The 23,410-nt window shown below is 42.6% G+C and overlaps 2 protein-coding genes across 6 annotated transcripts in view; one reads left to right on the top strand and one right to left on the bottom strand.

The window, feature by feature from the left end:
• The window catches only part of LOC104046983 (aquaporin-7), a 10,056-nt gene extending 7,885 nt beyond the window's left edge, over positions 1–2,171 (top strand). The window contains exon 6 of the mRNA XM_009507228.2: positions 269–2,171. Within this exon, the coding sequence (XP_009505523.1) occupies positions 269–428 (160 nt within the window). The 3' untranslated portion in view covers positions 429–2,171. The remainder of the gene's footprint in view (positions 1–268) is intronic.
• Positions 2,166–23,410, bottom strand: TPGS2 (tubulin polyglutamylase complex subunit 2). Of its 5 annotated transcripts, none has more exons than XM_064438176.1 (8): positions 23,220–23,284; positions 18,673–18,752; positions 18,444–18,488; positions 10,482–10,569; positions 8,650–8,792; positions 6,915–7,028; positions 5,268–5,428; positions 2,166–3,655 (listed from the first exon to the last, which is right to left on the bottom strand). In XM_064438176.1, exons 2-8 carry the CDS (start codon positions 18,680–18,682, stop codon positions 3,428–3,430), a joined length of 789 nt encoding a protein of 262 aa, XP_064294246.1. In that variant the 5' UTR covers positions 18,683–18,752; positions 23,220–23,284; the 3' UTR covers positions 2,166–3,427. The 5 variants fall into 5 exon arrangements, with proteins under 5 accessions (XP_064294246.1, XP_064294247.1, XP_064294245.1 ...); XM_064438177.1 differs by having other exon boundaries at positions 8,650–8,781; positions 18,448–18,488; XM_064438175.1 differs by lacking the exon at positions 18,444–18,488 and having other exon boundaries at positions 8,650–8,781; positions 23,220–23,409.

Raw genomic sequence — 23,410 nt, 5'->3', positions numbered from 1 at the left:
TGTAGGAGAACAACAAACCTCCAGACAGTGTAGAGCCACTTTCCCAGGCTGATGAGGAAAATGACCCTCCCTCCAGCAATTATGCTAGGGGATAGAGCATTTCCCTAAGCCAGTTGTAGGGCCCCATATGTGAAGTGGGACTAGAGGCCCCTGCTCACACAGCTCACTCCTGCCCCAACAGACTCAGCTCACCTCACCCTCCACAATGCAGTGGCAAGAGAGTGGTACCAGTCTGGCTCACTGATTGCCTCTCTGTGTTTCATTTTAGGGCTGGACATCACTGGTGGTGGGTCCCACTCACAGCTCCGATTCTGGGAAGTCTTGCTGGTGTTTTAATCTACAAACTCTTAATTGATTTTCACAACCAACCTGTCCTGGAAAGCAGAAATGAAAAAGGGCAGCCAGTGGTGGAGACCTCTACGCTGTGATGGGCACACACTCCAAGGAAAGGGCCTGACAGCAAAGTCTATGTGGATGTATGAACAGACAGGCAAAGGGTAACAAAGGGGATAAGGGCATGTGCAATGGTGCTGCTGGAGCACCCCATTTCTCCACCCTGCAGGTGGAGAAATGAGGGACTAGTTTCAATAAATGTACTCTGCTTAACCAGACAAACTGTGTCTCTGAGACACTGGGCAGACCTGGGTAGGGCTAGACCTGTCTGTGACCTGAAGAAATTATTCAATCTCCCTTTGTAAAAATCTACCAAAAAAAGAGAAATCATCACATTCGGGAGAAAAGTAAAGCAGAGCTTCAAGACCCCAGATACCTACAGATCCACAGAAATCAAAATACAGGATCCAACAGTGGCAGAAACAACTTAATTAACTTAAAGAACAACTTAATTAATTTTATCTGGAATATTCTTTGATAAGAGGTAGATACCACACGGACCGGTCAGAGGCTTAGGCTTGCTTTCATTTGCTAATCTGCCATCCTAACAAACACCTGGTTTGGCAGAGCACAGGGAAGAGAAGGACAGTCTGAAATGGAAGTCTGAACCTGATTTTTTTTTTTTTTTGCATGCCCTGTTTTGGTTTTTGCCTTTTGATCTGAACATTCAGGAAGCACCAAAAAATTAGTAAACTAAACTACAGGGTCTCCTGAATCCCACAACTCTGCTGGAACATGTTGGTGTCATGGAACTCTGTGTGTTACTGACAGGCTAGACTTTAACTACCACCATATGAAAGGATTCAGACAACTTCTGTGGCACCATCCCCAAATGCTCAAATGAACAAACAAAAACCCAAACCCTTTCATCCACTCTGAATGCATGAGAGCTGTGGGAAGAGGCTGCCCTACTCCTGCAGGAATTCTGCCACCTCCATTTGAATGAGAAGTGGGCCTGCAACAGCCTTACAGGTCTGAGGCATCATCGGATTAAAAATAAAACAGTTATCAGAAGCTGCCTGTTCCCAGGATGGTGACAACAGTCTTAGCTTTTCTAGAAATTGCTTAAGCAAGTATGGTACATATGTCAAGCATGTGACTGCAGTTCCAGGGCTGGCTACCACAAAGACACAACACAGGGATCTCCAAGACTAGGAAGTGACCGTACATCACTACCACACAGAACTCCAGAAAATGGCATTTACTGGCTCTAATGGTCATTGACATCTCACTACTAGTAGGATTACTGCTGTATTACTGTGGCATAGGGTGGGGTGGTAGGTATTGAAATCTCTGCTTCCTCAGAGCAGACCTTGTTATTAGTAGAGCAGCTACAGCAGATCTTCACCCAGCATAAGACACACATCAGCTTAAGAGATCATAAGAGGAATTTCTGTCATTTTGGGGGTGGCAGAGGGCAGCTCCCAGGCAATGCAGCAACTGCACTTGAGGGTGGGCCCTGAGCAGCACTGGAAGCCAGCAAAGCACGCCAGAGCTGGGGCTGATGGCTGCAGAAGTTTTGAACAGTGAGCACAGGACAGAAGTGGAACAGCTGTCACACAGCTGAGTCTTTTGGTCTATGTGAACTAAACTGAGAACTTCAGAGTAGCTCAGGATGGGATTAGCTAAAAAACACTGTAACCCATCCCTTCTCAGCAAGAGTTTCTTCACTGCATTAAAAAAAAATCCCAAACGATCTAGCCTGCACACTGCTTTTACCATACATCCTTGTGCATGTGCTCCCAAAGGCATCTTCAAATACCGAATCACTCTGGAGGAAAATATTCGAATCTTTATTAAAATACTATTAAGCACTTACAGGGCGGCTTTGTCTTTCTGAAAGCCATACAAATACTCATGAAAGCCTCACAACACCCCTGTGAGGTAGGTTTGTCTTATGTAGTTATGTGACTGTTTCATAAATAAAAGATGATGCTGTTTAAATAATCTATACTTATTTGAAGATGGTGACTTTTATTTCCCTGCTTAGGCACATAATGTGTTGGTTGCTGCCATGTGTTTCCAGCACACGTAAGAAGACAGAATGGCATAGAAAGTAATAGAAACAGTCAGATGTAACTGAAAATCAGCAGTGAATCGGTTAAAGTGCAGTTCTAACCTGAAAACTTATAGCATAGCAAACAGCACCAGGGGCTTCTAAGGCTGTAGGATCTCAGTGGCCCCTGGTCACATCCTGCCCAACTGAAAAGTGATAAAAGCTGTCTGAATGGTCAACTTTGCAAATGAATGTGTGACAAACCAAGGGGTCCTCCTGGCTTATGGGACTCTTAACACCGCTGACAGCCCTGGCTTAGCAGGTCCCACACTAGGAGAAAGCAGAAGCAATGAGGGATTTTGCAGTTTCTGGCTGCCTTCAGGCTTATTGGGAAGGACACCACACAGACATCACTGTCTGAAAAGATACGGCACAAAGGCCAAAAAGTGGCCTGGGCTTTAGAGGAAGCGACTAGGCCAGTGCAGAGACATGGAACCCGGGTCCCTTTGCACCATGAATCTCAGAGCAGAAGTTGGAAGGAGCAGAGGGAAGTGCGGAGTTTGATTCTGCTTGAAGCAGAAGGTATTTCTTTGTACAGTGGGTTCCAGCCTCCTCCCATAGCATGCTAGGTCACAACAGGTTTCATTCAAAGGATAAGCAGAAATATCTTCATACGCTGTATTTCGGCATGGGTCTATTAATGTAACAGTGACTTACATTTGCTTTCATTTGCACAGGAACAAAAGCTTCTCTATAAAGCAGTGACATCAAGACATTTTCTTCCTGTCCTCTGAAAAGTACACACTGCAAGTAGAGGAGGGGAATAAAATCAATGGCTCAAGTTTTTTCTCAGTCTCTAGGAGCTACATCCCTCCCATGTCAAAATACATCGTGGCTATATTTCATGCAAGTGCTGCCATGTGGTTTCCATAGGCACATCTATTCATGCACAAGGAACTTGGTCTGAATGAGTCAGACTTTGTATCAGAGGACGTCAAAGCTTATTGCAAATCCTGTCCAGGCTCAGATCTGGGGGTCTCACTTCCTTGAAGAATTCCCACCTAGTGAGGATGTCTTGGAGGAGGTCATGCTCGTGTGGCTCTTTTGGGAGCCTGCTGGCTGGGAGGGTAGTTTCTTCTTGATCACTGGAGTTTTGTTCTTGCTTTTAAATACCTTGTTGGGGTCCAGCTTGTTCACAAAGGAATCAGCTTCTTCAGAGAGGAGAGCTGTGTTGATGGTTATGGGTTTATACATATTAAACCATTGCTGAAAGGCAGTATGGTGGGGAAGGAAGAGGTTAAAATCAAACTGTAGTTAGACATTTCCACCCTGTTCCCCCTCACCCCTGAGACCTGATTTTAATCATACACCACTTATCAGTTTGCAGTTTACAGGACTGTGCAGAGTGCCTTGCGATAAGGATATGCATGGCACAGCTACAGCTACAGTGCTGGAACTGCCCCACATTCCAGATAGGGAAGAGAAGAACCAGACACAAACCTAATGCTACCTTTCCAGCAGTGTAACTCCTATCAGGAGCAACCTCTGATTTAAACCACAGGAGGAAAACCAAAGGGAGGGGATGAAACTAAACCACATTTATTTAGATTCAGAGAAGCAGAAAAGATTAAAAACCCTTGGAATTTAAAACTGCTTATAAATTAGAACCAAACTAGTTGAACTTCTCAAAATATAGCGTCCCTCCCTCTCTTCACACATACAATAGTGCAGGAGTTTTAACTCTTTACACAAAGAATTTTGCGCGTGTTTCTCTTCGGCCTGAGTCTACTCCTAGAAGTGATCACAATGACTTTTTGGTTCCCAGATGCCACCACAACGTTATGCCCTGCATTTCTCTTCTCTTACTGTTTTTCATATCAGTTTTCCATTGACAAAGTCAGGGAATAAAACTGTAGGGGTTATGGTATTACAAATCCCACAGAAACCATCAGCAAAGTGTTCTGTTCAACAAGATAAACAAAAGATCAATACCAAAAGGTAGACAGCAATCTATTCATGTACCACTTAAAGTAAAACAGCTTCAATATCCACCCCTTGAAGACCTTTACAAATGATAATGGTTAACATACTAGGAGGATTTTAACTAACACAGGCTGCAAATGATTAGGGAATACATGAATGATTTCACTAAGGTTTGTGAATATACTGAACATAATAAAACATTCTACCAGGAAAATTACAGAAAGGCACAGCACAGGCATATGCTGGAGTACCACGTACACAGCCATGACTGATACAGTAAAGCACAGTATAACAGGGAACACAGCAAAAATACAGGGCCAAATTCTACAGCCATTGATAGATGGGAGGTTGGCAGTGATTTTAGTGAGTAGTTCTGATGTATGCACAGGGCTGCGGCAGGACGAAGGAATGTTGTGATGGTAAGACACCTGTCAGGTGTGGGTGAAGTGCAGGACACTCATTGAGACCTGCCAAGCCTTGCCAACATGCACAGACATCGCACAGGCTCATGTGCTGTGTTCGGTAGTATTGTCAGATCCATTCCCCAACCTCTCAAAAGGTGGAAGCTGGGTTAGGGCTGAAGGCCCAGTCAAGCACAGAGGAAGGGCAGGAGACTCTAAGAGCAGAATAGCAATTTTCATAATAACAAGGAGCTGGAATGGTCCTTATTATAAGCTGAACTCAGGTGAGGAAAGCAAGGTTAACACAATGTTAGTGAATTCACTAATATAAACAAATGACTGTTAATATGTTATAGGGGAAAGACTCATGGTCCCTTCCACAGCTCACTAGGGAGGCCCACTTGAGCCTACAGGCTGCTTGTCAAATGTTGGGAAGATGGTTTTCCAGTCTGTACTGAGGTGAGATACTAATGAGCTGGTTCCTGCTGTCCTACCTTGGCCTGGGGGCTAACCCCATAGCTGGTGAAGGCATACTGCCACTGTGGGAGACCCAGGTGGGTAATGAGCAGGCGGTAGTACGCTGTGAAGGTTTTGGTGAGGAAATGCCAATACAGAGCTCTGTCCAGGAACCATATCTCTGTGTCTGGCGAGACAACTAGAACAAAACAAACAGAAATCAAACTGTTCATCCACAGTAATAGATCAAGCCCTGGCCATTGTCAGGTTGGAGACAACATACTTATCAGAAAGGCTGCAGCTTCTAAAACACAGCATCCCTGACTAACATTGATGATTATCCAGAGGCAATGCAGTTTAACAGTTAGAGGATGGGGACTAAAAAGGACTTGATTCTGCTCCAAGCCTTACAAAAAATACTCATGCAATAGCCATTTTATTAATTTTCCTCACTGTAAAATGGATGCAATGCTATTGTTTCCTAACCTGGGACTGATGTTCTACATCGAACATGCTTGGATATCAGCAGCTTTGTAGTTCAAAGTACAATTATGGCAAACATTTATCTACCCCACAAAGTAAAAAGCAACTAACTCAATTGTCAGTCATCTGGATTACTGAATAGAGTCCAGAGTCTGGAATTCATGAGAGTGTATGCTGCCAACAAAAACACATTTTGCAAAATCTTTCCATAGTGATCAAATATTTCTCTGGTGGTGACATCCTCTGGAGCATAAAAAGAAATTATTTTACTTGGGAAACTGAGACACTGAACATTGTCAGTTAAACACACCGCCTGTCTCCTGTGCTGATTAACACCTGTAAATAACACTCCCTCCCCTTGCCCAGGTCATCCGCTGCATGTGCTGGAATTGCTAAGACTGGAAGGCAAGAGGACAAGTAAGAAGTTTCTGCCTTGGGAGCTGTAGTCACACCCAATGAAAGACACAAGTGCCAAAGGGTTTTCTTAAGAACAAGTAGATCACAACAGCACACTCCCACACAGTGAACATACAGGTATCCCCGTATGCTTAGTGACCTGTGCACTGCGTCAGATGACAACTAGTGTACAAGTTATTGTAGGTTATTTCACTAATCCCTGACTGATAGCAGCTTTCTGTGTATCTGTAGGAAGGAACAGCTCAGCTGACATCTTTCACTCTCCTGTTCAACACTTTCCTGTTAGAACCTGGAGACTCTGCATCTATGCATGAGGTGGAAGAACCAGCCTAAACCTGTCTCAATCAGCTAAGGATGTTTTTTACCATCTACCCTTTGCTTCTAAGCAACCTTACACCTTTTCTCGTCAAAATGTAAGGGAACAGTTCTGAGATACACAAGTAACCAGAGATACTTTAGCAGCTGAGCTCTAGCCTTCTGCAGTATTTCAACATGATTGTCTGTGGGTCATATGTGAATGCTTTCCTGTTTCAGTATGCAAGTATGCTATGTGTGCAGAAATCGTAATTCATAACTCAGATTCAAACATTAAAAGGAAGGAAAATGTTAGCTAAAGTTAAGTCTCTGTAAGGTTTAGCCCCTGACTTCAGTGGAGACAGGATGTCCCAGTAAATGTTCATCTACAAATTGCAAAGAAGATCAGAAACGTAAAATGATTTTATGGATATGGCTTCCAGATACAATCCACAAAAAGAGATGGCTAACTCTGCTCTTTTCAGTCTTACCTGGTTTAGCATGCTTATAAACAAGACAAACTTTCCCATTCCCATTGCAGGGGTCTAATTCAAAGATAAGACTACGAGAATCAAAGTGGGGCTTCTCTGGTTTGTCTCCATTACCTGAAAACAAAACAAAAAAATGTTCATGAAACATGTTTGGAAAACTCACTGTGACTCTGCAACAGAGAGCCAGTTGATTTGATATTTATTAATAAATCAGCTGAGGAAGACCTAAATGAAACTATTATATTTATACTTCTTGGAAAGCATTAAGTTCCCTGTGTTAAAAAAAGAAAAAGTGAGAAAAATGTTAATATCTGGTAGGAAAACAAACCACAGAGTTAAAAAAGACATCAAACAGCCCTCTATTCCTTCTCTGGCATAAAGCAAGATCAGCTTTGCAGAAGTCACTCATGAGAGGTGTTTGTCTAATCTTTTCTTGAAGTCTTCCAGTGTTGGAGATGCCACAATCTCCAGGCAGCCAACCCAAATCCATCATTATCACTTAGAAGTTTTCCTCATGTGGATCCTGAATCTTCCTTGCTGACACTGAAGCCCGCTAATTCTGTTCTATCCACCACCTCTTTTTTGCCCTACTTTTTTTTTTCTAAGGAGGACAGGGAGAACAGTTTATTCTTTTTCACTTGACAGAAGACTTTGATGAACTTGGAGACATATACATTTCTTCATACATTCCAGTGTGACACCAGTGTCCTTCTCAACAGCCGTATGTTCTCACTCATATCCAACTTCTGACCCACAACCACCACATAGCCTTTCTACACAACCATTTTGGGATCGTGTAGCTGCACGTTCTTGCAGAGTAGAATTTTGAATTCTAATGCTGCTGAGGAAGGTGGGGGGACACAAGACCTGTACTTTTCAGAAGAGCTTTCCATGAAAGTCAGGATGAGAACGCTGATGGGGATGTAACTTTTTCTCAGTGTACCTTATAAGTGCATCAGTGGAGGCCTGAGTGGCTAACTGGAAGCAGAATTTGGCCCATTTCATTACAGTAGCTAGAAGATCAGTATTGCAGCCAAGCTGGAATGTGCAAAAAGAAACTCAGCCACATGTAGAATCTACAAGAGGTATAGAAATTCAGAGATAAGACTGAAATCAAATAGCAATTTTTTAAGGAGTCAGCATGACACTTGGTTCTGTTCTTGTCTTCCTACTTCTTCCAGTCTTGTTAGACTGTAAGAACTCTGAGAAAAAGAGTGGGCTTTTTTTTTTCTTTTTCTCTCCAAACCGCAGGATGGCCAGAATTTTCAGGCAGTCTGGAAACACACCTTTTCCAGTGCCACCTCACCATGCATTTACCAGAACTATTTTTCCAATTCCAAAGAGCGTATCAGCTGCCTGTTCACTACCAAGACAAAAACTGTTATCTTTTGTTCATGTAATACCATAAGCACACAAAGACTTTGGAAGCTGAATCACTCGAGGAAGCCTCAGTTAAAAACTTAAATAGGGAAAAGGCGGAACAGGAGAGCTGCCAGGCTGTTCAAAGAGTATGCAAACAATACTAGCAACTGGTAGCATTAACAATCCCCATGAGATTCACTGCATAATGGTCTACCTCTCAAGGATGTAGGGGATTAATATGACATATAGTAGAACTGGCACAGCAGACAAAGAAAACCCCAACTAGTTAGAGTGACCTTTTCTGTTGCTATACCCACGTGCTATATCCTAATATTACCCTAACAGAGCAAAAGGGATGAGCCTGTTGCCTTACCTTCCTCGTCTGTGTCATCTTCCAGGTCAGCAAGAGTGGGTGCATTAGGCAGAGTGTACATAGAGGAGCCCCCAAGCCGACATAGCTTTGAGACACTGTTAATCACCATGGAGCCCAGAGGCATTGGGGTATCTGCAATAAGACTGATCATTAATCACATCCAGTGTTAGCAAAGCATAGAAGGGATTTCTTTTCCTTCACACATCAACTCAACGTCTTCTAAAACACGGATGGGGAGAAGAGATGGGTATACCCAATAGACCTGGACATTTAACCAATTCAGGCTCCACAGGTGCAAAAATTAGGCTTTTTCAAACACAGAATCACATTTACAGGTGATGTGACACCACCTCACAGCTGTGCAAGTATGAAAATTACACCACTGGCTAAGCTTGTGCTGCAGCTGTTAGCTCAGTCCTGTTAAACTGGCTATTAAAAATCCTGGTTAGCTACAGCCACCTCCTTGAAACACTTGTCCCTGCTGCTGCCCTTCCTACCAGAAACCACCCCACCCATTCACAGCTTATTGGACAGCTCATCCTCTTCCACCTCATGTGCCTGCTCAGGGTGCATCCAACACAGGATTTTATTAGCGTATCAACATGTGGGTGTTCCTGAATGAATGCTTGAACACTTGTCACTTGTCTCTCCTTCTGACGACTAGTACTGTTACCAGACATCAAGCCAACAAGCACCCTGTTCAGCCACGTGCTAGCGTGAAGGGCCTTAGAAGGCACTACTAGATGCATGCTCCAAATAAGACAGTTACGTGAACTGTCTTGGTCTCTGTGCACTTGTGTGCCCTGAAAACAAGACCCTTCAGAAGTCACAACAAACTAAATCCCACTTGAAACATGATGGGACTCAGTGCAGGTGCTAGAGACCTGATGTCAACTGTCTCTGAAATGAAATTCCACTTCCTGAGGAAAACCCTGTATTTGGCACCCATCTCCAGAAGTGAGCAGTGTCCACAGCGCAGTTTGACAACCTCACTTGAAAGCAACAGGAGCCAGGATAATAGTTGCAGGGCTCCAGTGCAGAATGAACGAACCACCTGATTGTTGCCAAACAAGGATCGACAGTAAAGCTCAGTCCTGTCCTCATTTCTACCACTGACTCCAGAAATAACTCCAGTGAACAGACTTTAGCTGGTGGAAAGCAGAATCAGGCTCCGGCATGTACGTATACATTTAATGAGAGAGAGGCATTATCAAAGGGTGAGTCTTCCAACTCCTTTATGATAGCATAAAGTGCTAGAGCTGCTTCTCTCTCCGTGAACTACAGAGGGAGTGTAGGTATGAGGTTTAAACTACATACCTAAATCTGAGTGTCAACAGATAACCAGTGTATTACAGAATGGTTATTTACATCAAGAAGTCTTGTTTGGTTTCTAGCCAGCGTTCCTTGTACATGTCTCTTCTGTGGAAGTCCAGCACATGCAAGCAATAGGCTTAATAGGCTTTGCCCAGTTGCATCAGGAAGGGGCCTCTGATGTGCAGTCACATTTTTTTCCTCACCAGGACGTATCTGAAATAGTCTATGATCCCATGCAGAACTGCACTCACTTATTAATTCATAGGTCAGCTTTCTGTAGTCACTGAACAAGCTGCCTAGCAGAAACAAACTACTTCATTTTTTTGCGATTTAAGGAATGGTGCTGATTTTTCATTCAAAATGACTTGGTGCATGTGCTTTTGCTCAGACTAATGCAGGATGCTGACAGATTTGTACAGACTGTGCAGACGCTAAGTTTGAAATTAGAGAGACTCTGCAAAGGAAAGACTGGCTGCAGTGAAATGAGGGTATTGGTGGAGAGGAACACATGGACTCACCATCGGTCTTCACACTCCAGGTCATCTGGAAGCCATCGGTCATTAGATAGAAGTTCTTTAAATCCTCTGGCAATACGCAGGAGTTTTTCTGCAAATCACAATCAAAGTGTTATGGGAAAATGCAGAACATGCCTCAAAATCAAAGAACATCTGAATATTGATACAGAAATATTTGCCACCAAATATTTTGCTCAACTCCAAGATGACTCATGTCAGCTCAAATATCTCATCTTAAAACCTTGGAAGAAAACTCCATATTTCTTGGGTTTGTGCTACTCTATTAAGAAAGATGACTTGGGAAAATTTTACAATGACCAGTCAGGTGTCACAAGATTATTACAGGATTGTTACCCACTGAGATGACATATCATCCTTCGACACTAGCAGCCACTCCAAGATCACATATATAAGAACAATTGGCTTTTTCATATATACAGCTTACAAGAGTAGAGTTTTGCTTTAAATGAAATCAGAGTAAACCTACCTGTTCCACTGAAGTATGTGTAATATTTGCACAAGGACTCTCTCATTCTGAGGAACTTCAGTTCCAAGCAGGTAAGAGCAGCATAGACTCAATAGTTGCACATATACAAGCAGATCTGACATTTCACTTAACAAACAGTATGTGTGCAAATACGCATAGAGTCAGACTCACAAACCTGCTGGTCTGGCTTCATCCCACCAAACTTCAGTGCTTGGCTGGGTGTCCTAAGCCTGCTTCCTCCTGAGCCAACACTGAAAGAAGCAACGTCCATGAACTGGTGGGAGTGCTTCTAAGAATGAGGACCCATCTCCTATACCCGTCTTAGTTGTGGAAGGAGCCTTTCTTAACTTTGACTCTTCAGCTAAGCAACAAATAGGAGGAAAGTAAGGATAAAGGCTTATCCTCAGAACAAGAAGAAGCCCAAAGAGCTATAGGCAATTGCAGGCAGTGCTGCTGGTGACAGGGCTGGCTGCAGACCAGTGACACTCCATTCCTGCTGATATGTCAAGAACACAAAATGAAACAGTACAGAAGTCCGTCAGTTTTAAGATGACAAGCAACACGCATGACTAAAGGTTTTTTTTGTTTTGTTTGTAATTGTTTTAGAGAAAAAAACAGATTGAGGAAGACTGAAGTGAGTTTGCATCTAAAGTATTGTCAAACTCAAGACTTTGAAAGGATCAGACCCCAAAACTAAAGACGGTCTCCAATGATGCTGGTTCCACAACCTCCGTGTTCTGTCCAACGGCTGCACCACCCTTCTTGTGAAAAAGTTTTCCTAACTGCAGTCTGAACCTCAAAGTTGCAACTTGTCATTTTTCCTTTTCAGTCCCATGTGCTTTTAAATCTGCTCAGGGACACAGACATAAATAAGCCCCTTGAGTGTCAAGCTTTGTCATTAAACCAGGAGAATAGACAACTTCTTTAAAATGTCAATCTGAGACCTGTTTATAACCTCAGGACTCTGGGAGATATATTTTACAGGGTAATGGACAAATAACGTGAGATTTGCAACATAGTACGTCTGGTAATTCAGGTACTTTTGTGACAGGATTTTCAGCCTTTTCTGAAAAAGGTGTATTTCTTTCATTCAGCCAGTTTTAAAGACATGCTGCTGGATATGGCCTGCTCTTTGTGCAGTGAGTTTGACACTCAAAGCAAGAAAAGACAGAATTACAAACTTTAAGAACATTTGCAGGTCAGTAGCGCTGTCCCTCATACAGGCTTACCCTGCCACAGATCAAGATGTTATTCAGGTAGGTATTCACAGCCTGCCTCAGAGGTTTGGGTGGGTTTTGAAGCTGTTACAGAATTGCTTTGGAGAAAACAGACCGGTCAGATATTAATAGCTTTCCAATATTGTGCCTCTGCTGGGACTTCTTCCCTACAGCTACAAGAAAATGCAATATTCAAAGTCTCAAAATAAAGGAAGAATATTCTGGTAACCAATAGGTTAGGAAAAGAAACATCCACATGCAGTTCATATAGCCCTGCTTCACTTGGGGCATGAATTTGTAAGATCTCAAGAGACGCTGATCAGATTCTTCCCCATGCCTGCAACTTGTGCCCATCCAGTTATCTGCACTGATGTTGCCTCAAGGCATCTACCCAGCAGGAGCCGCCTGCCAGTTGTGCATCCAGCTGCAACACTGGCCTCTGGCCATCAGTGACTGCCATGAGCAAGGGAAGGCGCTGGCCTCCTCCTGTCCACATCCCCTCCCTCCCCTAGGACAACAGCAGCCCTTCTGCCTGTTAAAGTCTTATTCACAGTCACTTTCTTTGAGATGTTACAGTCCCTGTCCCCTAAACTGTAGTGTATACACTGTGCAGGACCCTCTAACCCACCCACAACCTTCACTTCTGTGCGTTAACCTACTTTCTAAGCATATCTATTTATGCCGACAGACTGCTACTGATGAGTCCCAGATATTAATGCCTTAGCAGCTTGCAATAGGGCAGGTCACTTTACTTGCCCTGTCAGCTGCCTGGTGGCTAGCACAGTGCTTTCTTAACCCAGGTAGGGAAAATCTCCAGAGGCAACAGGTATTAAAGCAGAGAATCTGATACTTTAGAAACTTTGTTTTGAGAAGAATTTATCGTCCTTTCATAAGTGCCTGCTGATGGCTGAGGCCCTGGTGGTAAGTTTCAGGGGATTACTAAACCACGTGGACATATCTGAAGTTCTTCAAATGCCTTTAACAAACACACCTTCTTCTGTGGGTTCTTCTCAGTCCTAAATATTTATAATTTCATGCTGTGCTTTCACCACTTCTGATTTCAAGCTGTAGCTGTAAGTACAGTGACTAGGTTTAAAACTATGAAGAAAGAAAATAGGACAGACCTGCTACAAAGCCTTAGAAAAGTATAAATGTTTACACAGCACTATCGGTCCATTTTGACCTCCCCAGTTTTAAAAAACCTGCCCCAGCAGGAACAATACATATGGAAACACCTCTCTTGGCTCCAGTGGATGTTCTCCTCTAAGCAGAACCAGATGATAAAATCTAAGATTTTAAAACTTCCACCATAGTATCCAGTTAAATACTAGCACAAACTGGGCACAGCCCAATTGAACAAACACAGCTGATTAAGACAAGGAAAAAAATCACATCTGGATAAGCCTTCTGCTCTGAATCCTCCTTTTCTGCAGGGAAAGATCAACATGTGCATGTTTCTCCAAATGACTGCCTTCCTCACATTATTTTAGGATTCTCCTAACGATGCCGCTTTGCATGACTTTCCAAACGATGGTGCAGAACAGATGGGTGGAAAATGCTGTACCAGAGTAAATCTGGGGTTTATAGGAAAAGGCCTCTATATAGAAAGTTTCACTAATATCCATCTCTCCCATTTCACAGAAAGGATTGACTAATTTGTCATATTATGCTTAGCCACATGATCGTATGACTTCAAAACAGTAGTCTTCTTACAGCCGAGTCAGAGAAACAAGCCACTACTACATATTAAAAATGACTTCTCAAGCTCTGTACTCCCCCTGCCTAACTCGTAGTTTCCAGGGTTGTGATCTCCAGCCCCATAAAATACGGTATTCCTAATAACATGCCAGAAGTGGCTTAACCACAGCCCTGGCAAGCAGCTGTTTTCACTCCAGTCATCTGGTTACACTCATCAGCTCATAAAACAAAATATCCCAAGTGCCCAATATGGTGTGTGAGGTCCATTTCTTTTCTTTATTGTCTGTAATATCCCCAAATAGTCTCCCAAGAAAGCACAGACCATTGAAGAAAGAGAATAATATTAGAACCAGGGTAGCCTTGCTGCCAAGACTAGATCAGCGCTGGATCCAGAGCTAAAACACTGACATATGGCAATTCACTTAAAGCACTGTTGTAACAATGCCTCCCAAGCAAATATACTAAAGAAAGGGACAGCAATCAAAGCATATCACTCTAGAGAGACTTCTCTAAAAAACTGAATGAGTTTTATTCAACTTCTGGGGAGAAAAGGAAGGGATTTATGTCACTTCTCAGGGTTTCCATGTAGCAGAGCACACCAGCAGCTACCTTTCTGTCTCCTTAATGTCATGCTGTTTTGACACTGGTCTGCCCTAGCCGCCAGTGAATGCAGAATACGTTACCTTATGTAAGATACTGAGACATTCTTGTCGCACCTTTTAGAAACCTGATCTGGGGGGTGCTCCCAGAAGATCACCTTGCTTGGTTTTCTTGCCCCAAAAGGGGTAGACCTGACCCCCACAGCACTGAGGCTTACATGCAGAGTTTCTAAATTTTGTGGCAGCCTAAGACAGTCCACAACAGCAAAGTACCAGACTGCTTGAGGGCTTTTTTATGGTTTTATCACAATAAAATAAATCATTGTAGACAAAGTACATAAGGAGAAAGAACAAATTTCCCCTGTAGAGTTGTAGAAAATCAATGCTCCAGTAACGTGATGGGCAGGGATTGCTTATAACCAGCCAGGAGCAATTCAGACACTGCTAACAAGCCAATTAGAGGAACAGGCAAAATGACCCCCTTCATTTTGCTTGGCCTGCTGAGGTGCTGAGCTCTGGGACCTCAAGCTGCCTGTAACAGAATGCAATTTTCTATTTTTTGAAAACCGAAACAATGATGTGAGTGATGTACTTCTCTTCTGGTTGAGGCAAAAAGAAACGTGGTTCAGACATTGCCACTGCAGATACAAGACTGCCTCCTAGCAATATTTTAGTATAACACCTACTTCTAAAAATTGCATGTGGAGGGGAGCAGGGCAGTTGCCAGCCTAATTTTAGGAGTGGAAACAGGTTCATAGGGCAATATACAATTACTAGCACTGGTGTTCCAGTGAGCTGGTAACTCTGTCTCTACTCCCTCTTCTGTTGCTTGTTTCACTTTCTTGGGGAAAAGATAACATCTTGGTAGGTCTAAATACCAGGAAATGTGAAAAAATTACCTGTTTTAATTAAAATATTTTGAACTGCTTTAAAGTTTTGGGGAAGTGATGCTACCCATGTGAATGCTCAATAATCAAATACCTTAAATATTTTTCTGAGAGTGCTGATTTCCAATAAAATATTCAGGATTGATTTCAGGCTTGATTTCCTGAAGTGTAAGATTTAACAGCTTTCTACAGAAAGCCTTGGGAAAAAATCTCTCTCCTATTGTTTTGCTGCACTGTCTTCTGTCGTGAAGCTCACCTTCCCCTGCAGAGCCTCATGGCAGCCAATGGACATTCAACAATCTCATCTAAGATTTTAAAACTTCCACTGTAGTATCTGGTTAAATACTAGCACAAACCAGGCACAGCCCAATTTAACAAACAGACCTGATGGAGAAAAAAAAAAAAAGATGATACTGCCAGCATTATTAGAATATTTTAATCACTCATAATTAAAAGGTTGATTTTCTTTTAAGAGTTTCTGAATACCATAGATTTTCTCTCAGTAGGAACACCTTTCCATTGGAAAACTGAAATAGGACTGGAAAAATTGCTTCTAGAAAAAAATGTAATAAACCCCAAAAAATCTCAAGAATAGAGCTTCAATTTGTTAAGTCTCAATGAAAAGAGAGGCTTTTTCTGGAAAAAAAGAATGTAATTTTGGGAATAGTTTGACCAGTTTTCCCTATGTCACACAAAAAGCCTTGCAAATACTTTCATAACCAAAGACGTAGACGGGTGTTAAAAATACAGACTGTAACAAGATCTTGTTAAAATCTCAGCTATAGAGAAATGATTACGTGTGTAAGTATTGCCACCTAGTGGCTATGAAAATAAAATTTAAACCAGTGATAAAAGTGAACATTGGGTACACATAAACTTGTATTCAAATTGAAGCAGGATGAGTCTGAAGGAAAGTGAGGTGCAAGTCCATCCTGGAAGAGCCTTGTCAGGTGCTGAGTGCTTTGCACTTAATCATCACTGCAGGACATACTGCAGTTGTGTGGACTGTTTTAGATATCAGACTTCATCCCCAAAGCTCAAGAAAAAAAGGAAAAAGAACATATCTATCTCTTAATTCGAGAGGGAGATTTCAGGTTTTATCAGTGCAACTGGAATCAAAAGCAAAGAAACAGAGAGCAAAGTCCTTCACCATTAGCAGTGCAGCTCAACTGTATCTACTTAACTTTCACTATTTACTTCCACAATTAACTTAGTCCATCACTGGGGTGGGGGGTGTGAAGCTGAAGTTTTGTTTTCACATCTTTGGAGTGAAGTGCTTTGACTACAGCATTTCAAAGCTTGGCTCTACAAGAATAGCTCAGTTTTGAAACAAACCCAATTTAGTTCAGAGGAGTAGAGGCACCTGAAAATCAGAGCAATACCCTGTTCAGGAGAAGCAGTCCTCTTTACTCAGCAGAATAATGAGCAAATGCCACTCTGCTGCTCCTGGACCTGATCTGGCTCACAGTCAGAGCACCTCAGGGTTTCCAGCCCAGTTAATCCGACACCTGAACAACAGCTACACGAAATCAGGAATCAGTTCACAAGAACCTGAAAAACTGGACATTTCTGCCTGACTGAAGTTGCGGGCTACTGTTCAAGTTTCAGTAAATAACACAGGTTTACAGTACATACATTCTGACCTGGATTTATAAATTATTGATAAATATCACTAAATGGGATAGGGTGTTACCAAAACTAGTGCGAGATTTTTCCCTGATGTTTAGGAAAAACTGTAAATGGCAAGGTGTCATCAAAGGAGAAGTTATTTTATGTAGTGGTAACAAGTGCAGTCTCTAGGAGCATGTGCGTTAGTGTTATCCTGAAAAGCTGGTTTGTTCACCCAGTGTGCAAAATGCCAAACTCCACACAGAGCTGAGGTATTTCATTCGAGTCATTTTTGTGCAAAGATTGGTGCTAGCTGGGAACCCACAAAGCCAGCACACCACACCGAGAAACTACAAGGCATTTATACAGTTAAATGTGTAAATCACAGCTAATATTCACACACCTCAGCTAATAATTGGTTAATTTCTTTCTCACTTGGATGTAACGGTATAGCTCATTTTTAATTTACCATGCATGCTCATAAGTTAAGGGACTCACTAGAGGGGGGTGGCTCCTGGACTATGGGCCTGATTTTTGGTATTATAACAAGGATATTTCCCCTACTGGGCACTTTGTTTTAGTTCTTACCTACATCCCAATTAGTTGTTCTCCTTGACTATATACTTGATCATCCTCTGCTCAAGGGCTTCTGAAGCAGGATGTTTGCTCTGATCAGTCTCTCAGCTCTCCACAAGGATATAGTCATAAAACAAGTGCTTCTCTGTCTCTCAGTTTCTGTCTCCGGCCCTCAACTTCTGTTTTGCCAGGCTCGCGTAATGCATTGCTGTCTTTAGCAAAGGATTCTAAAAATTCCATTTTCTTAGGGATATCATTAGGGAAAAACCAAGGTTGGAGCAGAGGGAGGGTGATTCACCAAGTCCATCCTCTGCCACACCACTTTACAAAGGCCAGTCAGCTTCTACTAGCCCTTCCCTAGATAAGCCGATACCTAGAAAGTAGTTATTCCCCCACGATCATGGGATTGATAAACACATGTATATTAAAAAAGGGGACCAAAAATGCCATCTCTGCCCACCAGAGTCAGACAACAGTATTCAGGAGCCCTCTAGTCACATACTCTGATGCAGTGAGGTCAGTAGAATCAAGGCAGTATTTCTCCTTCAAAGTCTTCTAAAACAGGCAATGGGTCATGCCTTGGCCAAAAGATTGGGTTGGTTAGCTGAAGAGAAGGTGGAAGGAGGGGCTATAAGAAGTGGAATTGAATAGCTGAGACTGAAAAGAGCAATAAGTAACTAGAATGAACTGTGTGGCTCAGTGGTATTTTCCACCTTGAGGCCTTTTCCTTTAATGGTCATGAATAATAAAGAGCTTCTTCGTTCTGATTAAAAGGGGGTTGGAAAATGGCTTCAGACCTGAAACAGAACTATGTTTGTTCTCCACTGAGTCACCACTGTTGCTGCCTACTACAGTTATATGATTCCTTCTTAGAGTTGTCATTCTGAATATACCTACACAGATGAAGTTTCTCCAACAGATCAGGTACATGTGATAGCCTAAAAGGCAAAGTAATACCCAATTAAAAAAAAAAGAAAAACGTGTTTAAGCTCCATTGTGCATCAAACTTGGTAACAGGCTGTCTGACAAATAAACACAAGGTAGCCATTGCATTTGACATTCTCCATGGGCTGCAGTTCTTTCAGACTGACCTCACTGCAGTATTATCATGAAAATACTCACTTGCTCCCATGAGATGATTGTGTGGCGTTCAGCTGGCTCCTTTTCCACAAACGTTACCTCAGCAACTCCTGGAGAAGTCTCTAGAACGAGAAGAGGAGTGTGTTTGCAGCTGGCATGGATGACACCAAGCACTGAGAGTCAGACAATTTTGCAAGTTAACCTGACTGACACCTGGGAAAAAGGCATTAATGACTGCAAGCATTGTGCTGGTGACTGAGCAGTCGCTTTTTTTGGTGTGTGTAACTGTACTCAGCATGTCTTGGCATGAAGATGCCTAGTTCTGCACATGATGCCATCCTTTGATGGTTTCTATAGATATATATGCACACATGCATTTTGTATTCAAGGTGTGATCTTTTGCAGAGGATTAATGGAAAAATCAACCAGAGGTTTCTGGGAAAACTCTAAAAGAGAGAAGAATCTTTGTAAGCACGGCCTGTGGTTTCAGTTGGGTAGGATATTCTCAGCTTGACACAAGATGTGCAGTGTTGCTGTGAATTGCTAACAACAGTATTCCCCAAAGACAGGCACGCTTCAGCGCTGGATTCAGTGGGTTTGAACAGATGCAGAACCTGATCCTGCCAAAGGGACCTGTATGAGCAAACGTAATTTCCCTGGAATCCCACCTGGGCACATCCAAATTTGTAATAAGCACTGAGCTCATCATTTATAAAAATCATCTCAGTATTTTATGGGAAAGAGTGCTATATAAATGCAAGATACTAATCTACATTGTGTTATCCTTGTGGGTGTGTGATGGCAGAACGGTCTCCCTTGCAGTTATTATTTTATAATGTTTTACTTCATCTACAGCCAACTGAAAGAGTTCCCACTGACTTCATTCACTTTGGATCAGGTCCAGAAAGACTACTAACTTGTTGTTGGAATTGCAAACCCAGCACACAGGGCCATGGAGTAGAATTGATCACTGTGCAGGGCTTTCAAGACCTGCTCTGCTGTGAAAGTATTGGCTCTCAAAGCAGTCACACATATTATAATTGCTTTCTGGTAAAGCATACTCAGTGCACTAGACAGGAAAGGCAGGCTTGGTTTGGTTTTTATCTCCAGTGCTGGGCTTTTAATTCTAGCAATGGTGTTGCTGTTGTCCATTATGCTGGTGGAAGAGCAGCACTGAGTTTCAGAAAGTCTGAACTTCACTTTAATTGGAAGTATTGATTGCTACCTTCTCAGATAATTTAAAAGATAAAACATAGCACCATAAAATCAAACTCCAAGTTAAAGACAGAAAAAAAGAAAGAAAATAAAATCCTAGTATGTCACCTGGGTAATCTTTCTGGCCAATGCTGGGCCCCCACATACAGAAGACTCTGATGTTTCACCAAGTTTCACTTCAAATATATGGGTGCAAGGTAGGGGGATCTGTCTCTTGCTCAAATATAAGCTGTCTGTGTGTCTTCTGCTTCTAAAGAAGTTCGTGGAATCAATGATCTAGCTGGTATTTTCCATCTAAGCTATGCAAGCCTTATGACAAGTTAAGAGGTTATAATAACAGAGTAATTGTTATTTCTGTGATCAAAGAAAACAGCAGGGATGTTTAATTCATCATGCACAATGGCTCAGCTGGGATGACAGAAGATTAAATATCAGTCAAAGAAGATGTCTAGGAACAAGAGAACTGCAACTTCTAAAGAGGTCTGAACCAAATCCAAGATCAAAAGAAAAAGAAATTCCATCTTAAAAGCCTGATGTTATATTAAAAATATCCTGTGGGTAAAATGAAGACCACGTTTAACAGATGTGTGTAGGTATGGATGGGAGCTCCATTAAACATTGATGAGGAGAAGTCTGTCCTGGGTTGCTTTTTCTTCCAGATGGAAGAAATAAAGACACCACCTATGTTAGACAAAAGTTATAGGATAAAGCTTAACTAGTTCAGGAGGTTCCTCCCTATTAACTATTCTGAATCAAGGTCACAGTAAACCCTGTCCTGTTTTTAGGACATTTCACCTGTAAGCTTCCAAAAATGCTTTGCAGTACTAATGAGAAAAAGCTGATGTAATGGTCTGTCACAAAGCTGAAGCAGGAAATCACAGCATTATCAGTCCTTACAGTACTGCTAATACTGCCTGCAAGTTGGATAAACTCTCAGCATCTTTCTAAAATGTCTGAATGGTTACACTCCTATTTAATAAAGAATGTAAATAGTGAAGTATGCTCCTGCTCTGGGCAGTCCAGAACAGCTAACACGTTCCATTTATATTTTGTTGTGAGCAATCAACTTTTTTGGAACTTGCTCTTAGTCACAGAACTTCAGCAAAATGAATCATACTGGCAATAGGAAAGATGCCTTTCGTTTGTCCTCAAATTATAACCTCCATAATGCTTGTGAGAAATCTCCCACCTTGTAGGGACTTCCACAGAGACTACAAGTTAAAAACCCAAAACACTGCCCTCAACCTCATATATAGAATTTGTTTAAAGGAGATGTGGATGTGGCCAGGCTGGAAGGGGTCCAGAGAAGGCCCACCAAGATGATCAGAGGACTGGGAAGCTGCCATACGAGGATAGGCTGGGAGAGCTGGGTTTGTTCAGCCTTGAGAAAAGGAGGCTCAGAGGGGATCTCATCACCATGTACCAGTACTTAAGGGGCAGCTACAAAAAAGATGGAGACTCCCTTTTTACACAGTGTCACATGGAGAGGACAAGGGGGAATGGACACAAGTTGCTCTTGGGGAGATTCCGATTGGACACGAGAGGAACATTTTTCCCAGTGAGAACAGTCACCCATTGGAATAATCTCCCCAGGGAAGTGGCTGACTTGGCTACACTGGACACTTTCAAGAGTCGGCTAGACAGGGTGCTGGGCCATCTTATCTAGACTGTGCTCTTCCTAGAAAGGTTGGACTAGATGATCCGACCTGGGATTCTGTGATTCTGTGAGATTTGCCTCGAGCTCCCATATACTGTACGTGCAAAATTTTCTTGCTTAAAAGGAGTATGTTGATCATTACATGATCATTTCTATCTCCTGAAAAAAATGTTTCACAAACCCAGAGTTAAAAGCCTATTACTGCTCTTATGTCATGGTAGGCAGAAAATTATCTACTGGCTTCATGAGACTTCCCAAAACAAGATTTAAAATAAGATGGTATCTCATTCAGAAAGACTCAGTAGTGTGCAGTGCTAGAAACTATTTGCTGTTTGAAAGAAAGAAACACAGAACGGATTGGTAATATTTCCCAATTAGCTCAGCAATTCTAATTAATATGGTGCCACAATTTACATGCTTTGGACTACTTCACTGGGAAAAAATGTGCAAATTCCCAGGAGAGGACAGACAGAGAAAAGAACCAGAGTAAAACATCCCTGCAATGGACTGGGGCGTGCATTGCTATATTGCACAATACAAGTTGTCAGACATACAAGCAGAAAAGCAAAAAAACTCAAACCAGGCAGCAGTGTCCACATGAAAGGGATGCTGCAGGACTTTCAGAGCCAAACCTGCATTGCCGTTCTTGCTGGTGTAAATAACGTACTTATCCAAAACAGTTTAGATGGCAACATCAACTTTGGACATATTTAGCATCATGCAGCTCTCAATCATCTGAGCCTTGGTGATGAAAATGTGGGCAGGGCTAGTAATTTTTTAAAAAGAGCTACTTCAGAGAAGCATTTGCCATGATGGTTTACCATCAGTAGTTTCACCTTTTTGATGCTCTCACAGAGTAGAACGATAACGTTATCCTGACCTCACAACCGGAAAAACCAAAAAAACCAAGCATCCCTCCCTCTCCCCAAGAAGTCCAAGAATAAGTCAGTAAAAGAACACTGAACAGAGATTGAGGATGAAATCCTGTCCTCACTGAAGCCCAATGCAAGAATTTTGCCCTGATTTTTTAATCTCGTCTGTCTGAGTAGCTACCTAAAGACATGCGTGATTAGCGGTATGCCTAGGTTACAGGTGAAACTCACTGTCCTGCAATACAGCAGCTGGGTGAAGTAATTACAGCCGTCACTTTTGGCTTTAAAATTCATAAGAAGTAGTTCTGGAACTGCAGCTGGTATTGTAGTCATATGCAAGGCTTGTAATAGATGTATTGCTTTCCAGGTGTACAAATAAGAGGTTTCTGGGCCCCAAGCTGCTGACACGTTAAAGGTCTGATGGTAAAATCCTTTACACATGCAAATCCTTTCACCAATTCTTGTGATTCTACTGCTGTGGGTAACGTTTTGTCTGAGAAGCCTTACTTGTAGATGTTGAATGCCTGGCACTCCTGCTGAACTTCAAAGGGAACTGCAGGGGTGCAAGGAGGCTCAAGATCTGAGCGAAATATGGAGGTAGCATGGAGGGCATGTTGTGGAGAAAGTCCAAGGCTGTGGAAGGAGCTGCAGGGTAACCACGGGGAGCTGATCCTGAGCAGATTCACAGACAGACAGACACAGGCACACACAGACAAGGTAACAATGGGGAGCTGATTCTGAGCAGATTCACAGACAGACAGAGAGACAGAGAGAGACAGAGAGACACACCCACCCACCCCGGCCTGCCCGCCGACCCCACAGGGCCCTCCCAAACCTCCGCTCACCCAGTATCCGCGTGACCCCCAGGGTGAGCTTGTCTAGGTAGGGCTTGATGCTGGCGGAGGGCTTCTCCTCCATCCTCCGCAGGCCCCTGCCCGGCTCCTCTCGCCACCAACGCTACCTTGCTACGCAGGCAAGACCAAGAGGGGCGTATGCCCGTGTGCGTGAAGGGAGGGGGGGAATAACTCTTTTGTCC

Source organism: Phalacrocorax carbo, chromosome Z, assembly GCF_963921805.1.
Source record: "Phalacrocorax carbo chromosome Z, bPhaCar2.1, whole genome shotgun sequence".
NCBI classification, from domain to species: Eukaryota; Metazoa; Chordata; class Aves; order Suliformes; family Phalacrocoracidae; genus Phalacrocorax; species Phalacrocorax carbo.
Note: the sequence above shows the minus strand (reverse complement) of the source record. Positions and strands in the feature narration are given on the sequence as shown.

Bases quoted from the DNA above. Each gene is read 5' to 3' on its own strand.
- TPGS2 (XM_064438175.1), bottom strand. From the start codon at position 23,292: ATGGAGGAGAAGCCCTCCGCCAGCATCAAGCCCTACCTAGACAAGCTC. The intron at 7,029-8,649 runs GTAAGGCAACAG...TTTTGTTTTCAG, and splicing joins AGATGACACAGACGAGGAAG to GTAATGGAGACAAACCAGAG. The intron at 3,656-5,267 runs GTAGGACAGCAG...ACTGCCTTTCAG, and splicing joins GGGTTAGCCCCCAGGCCAAG to CAATGGTTTAATATGTATAA.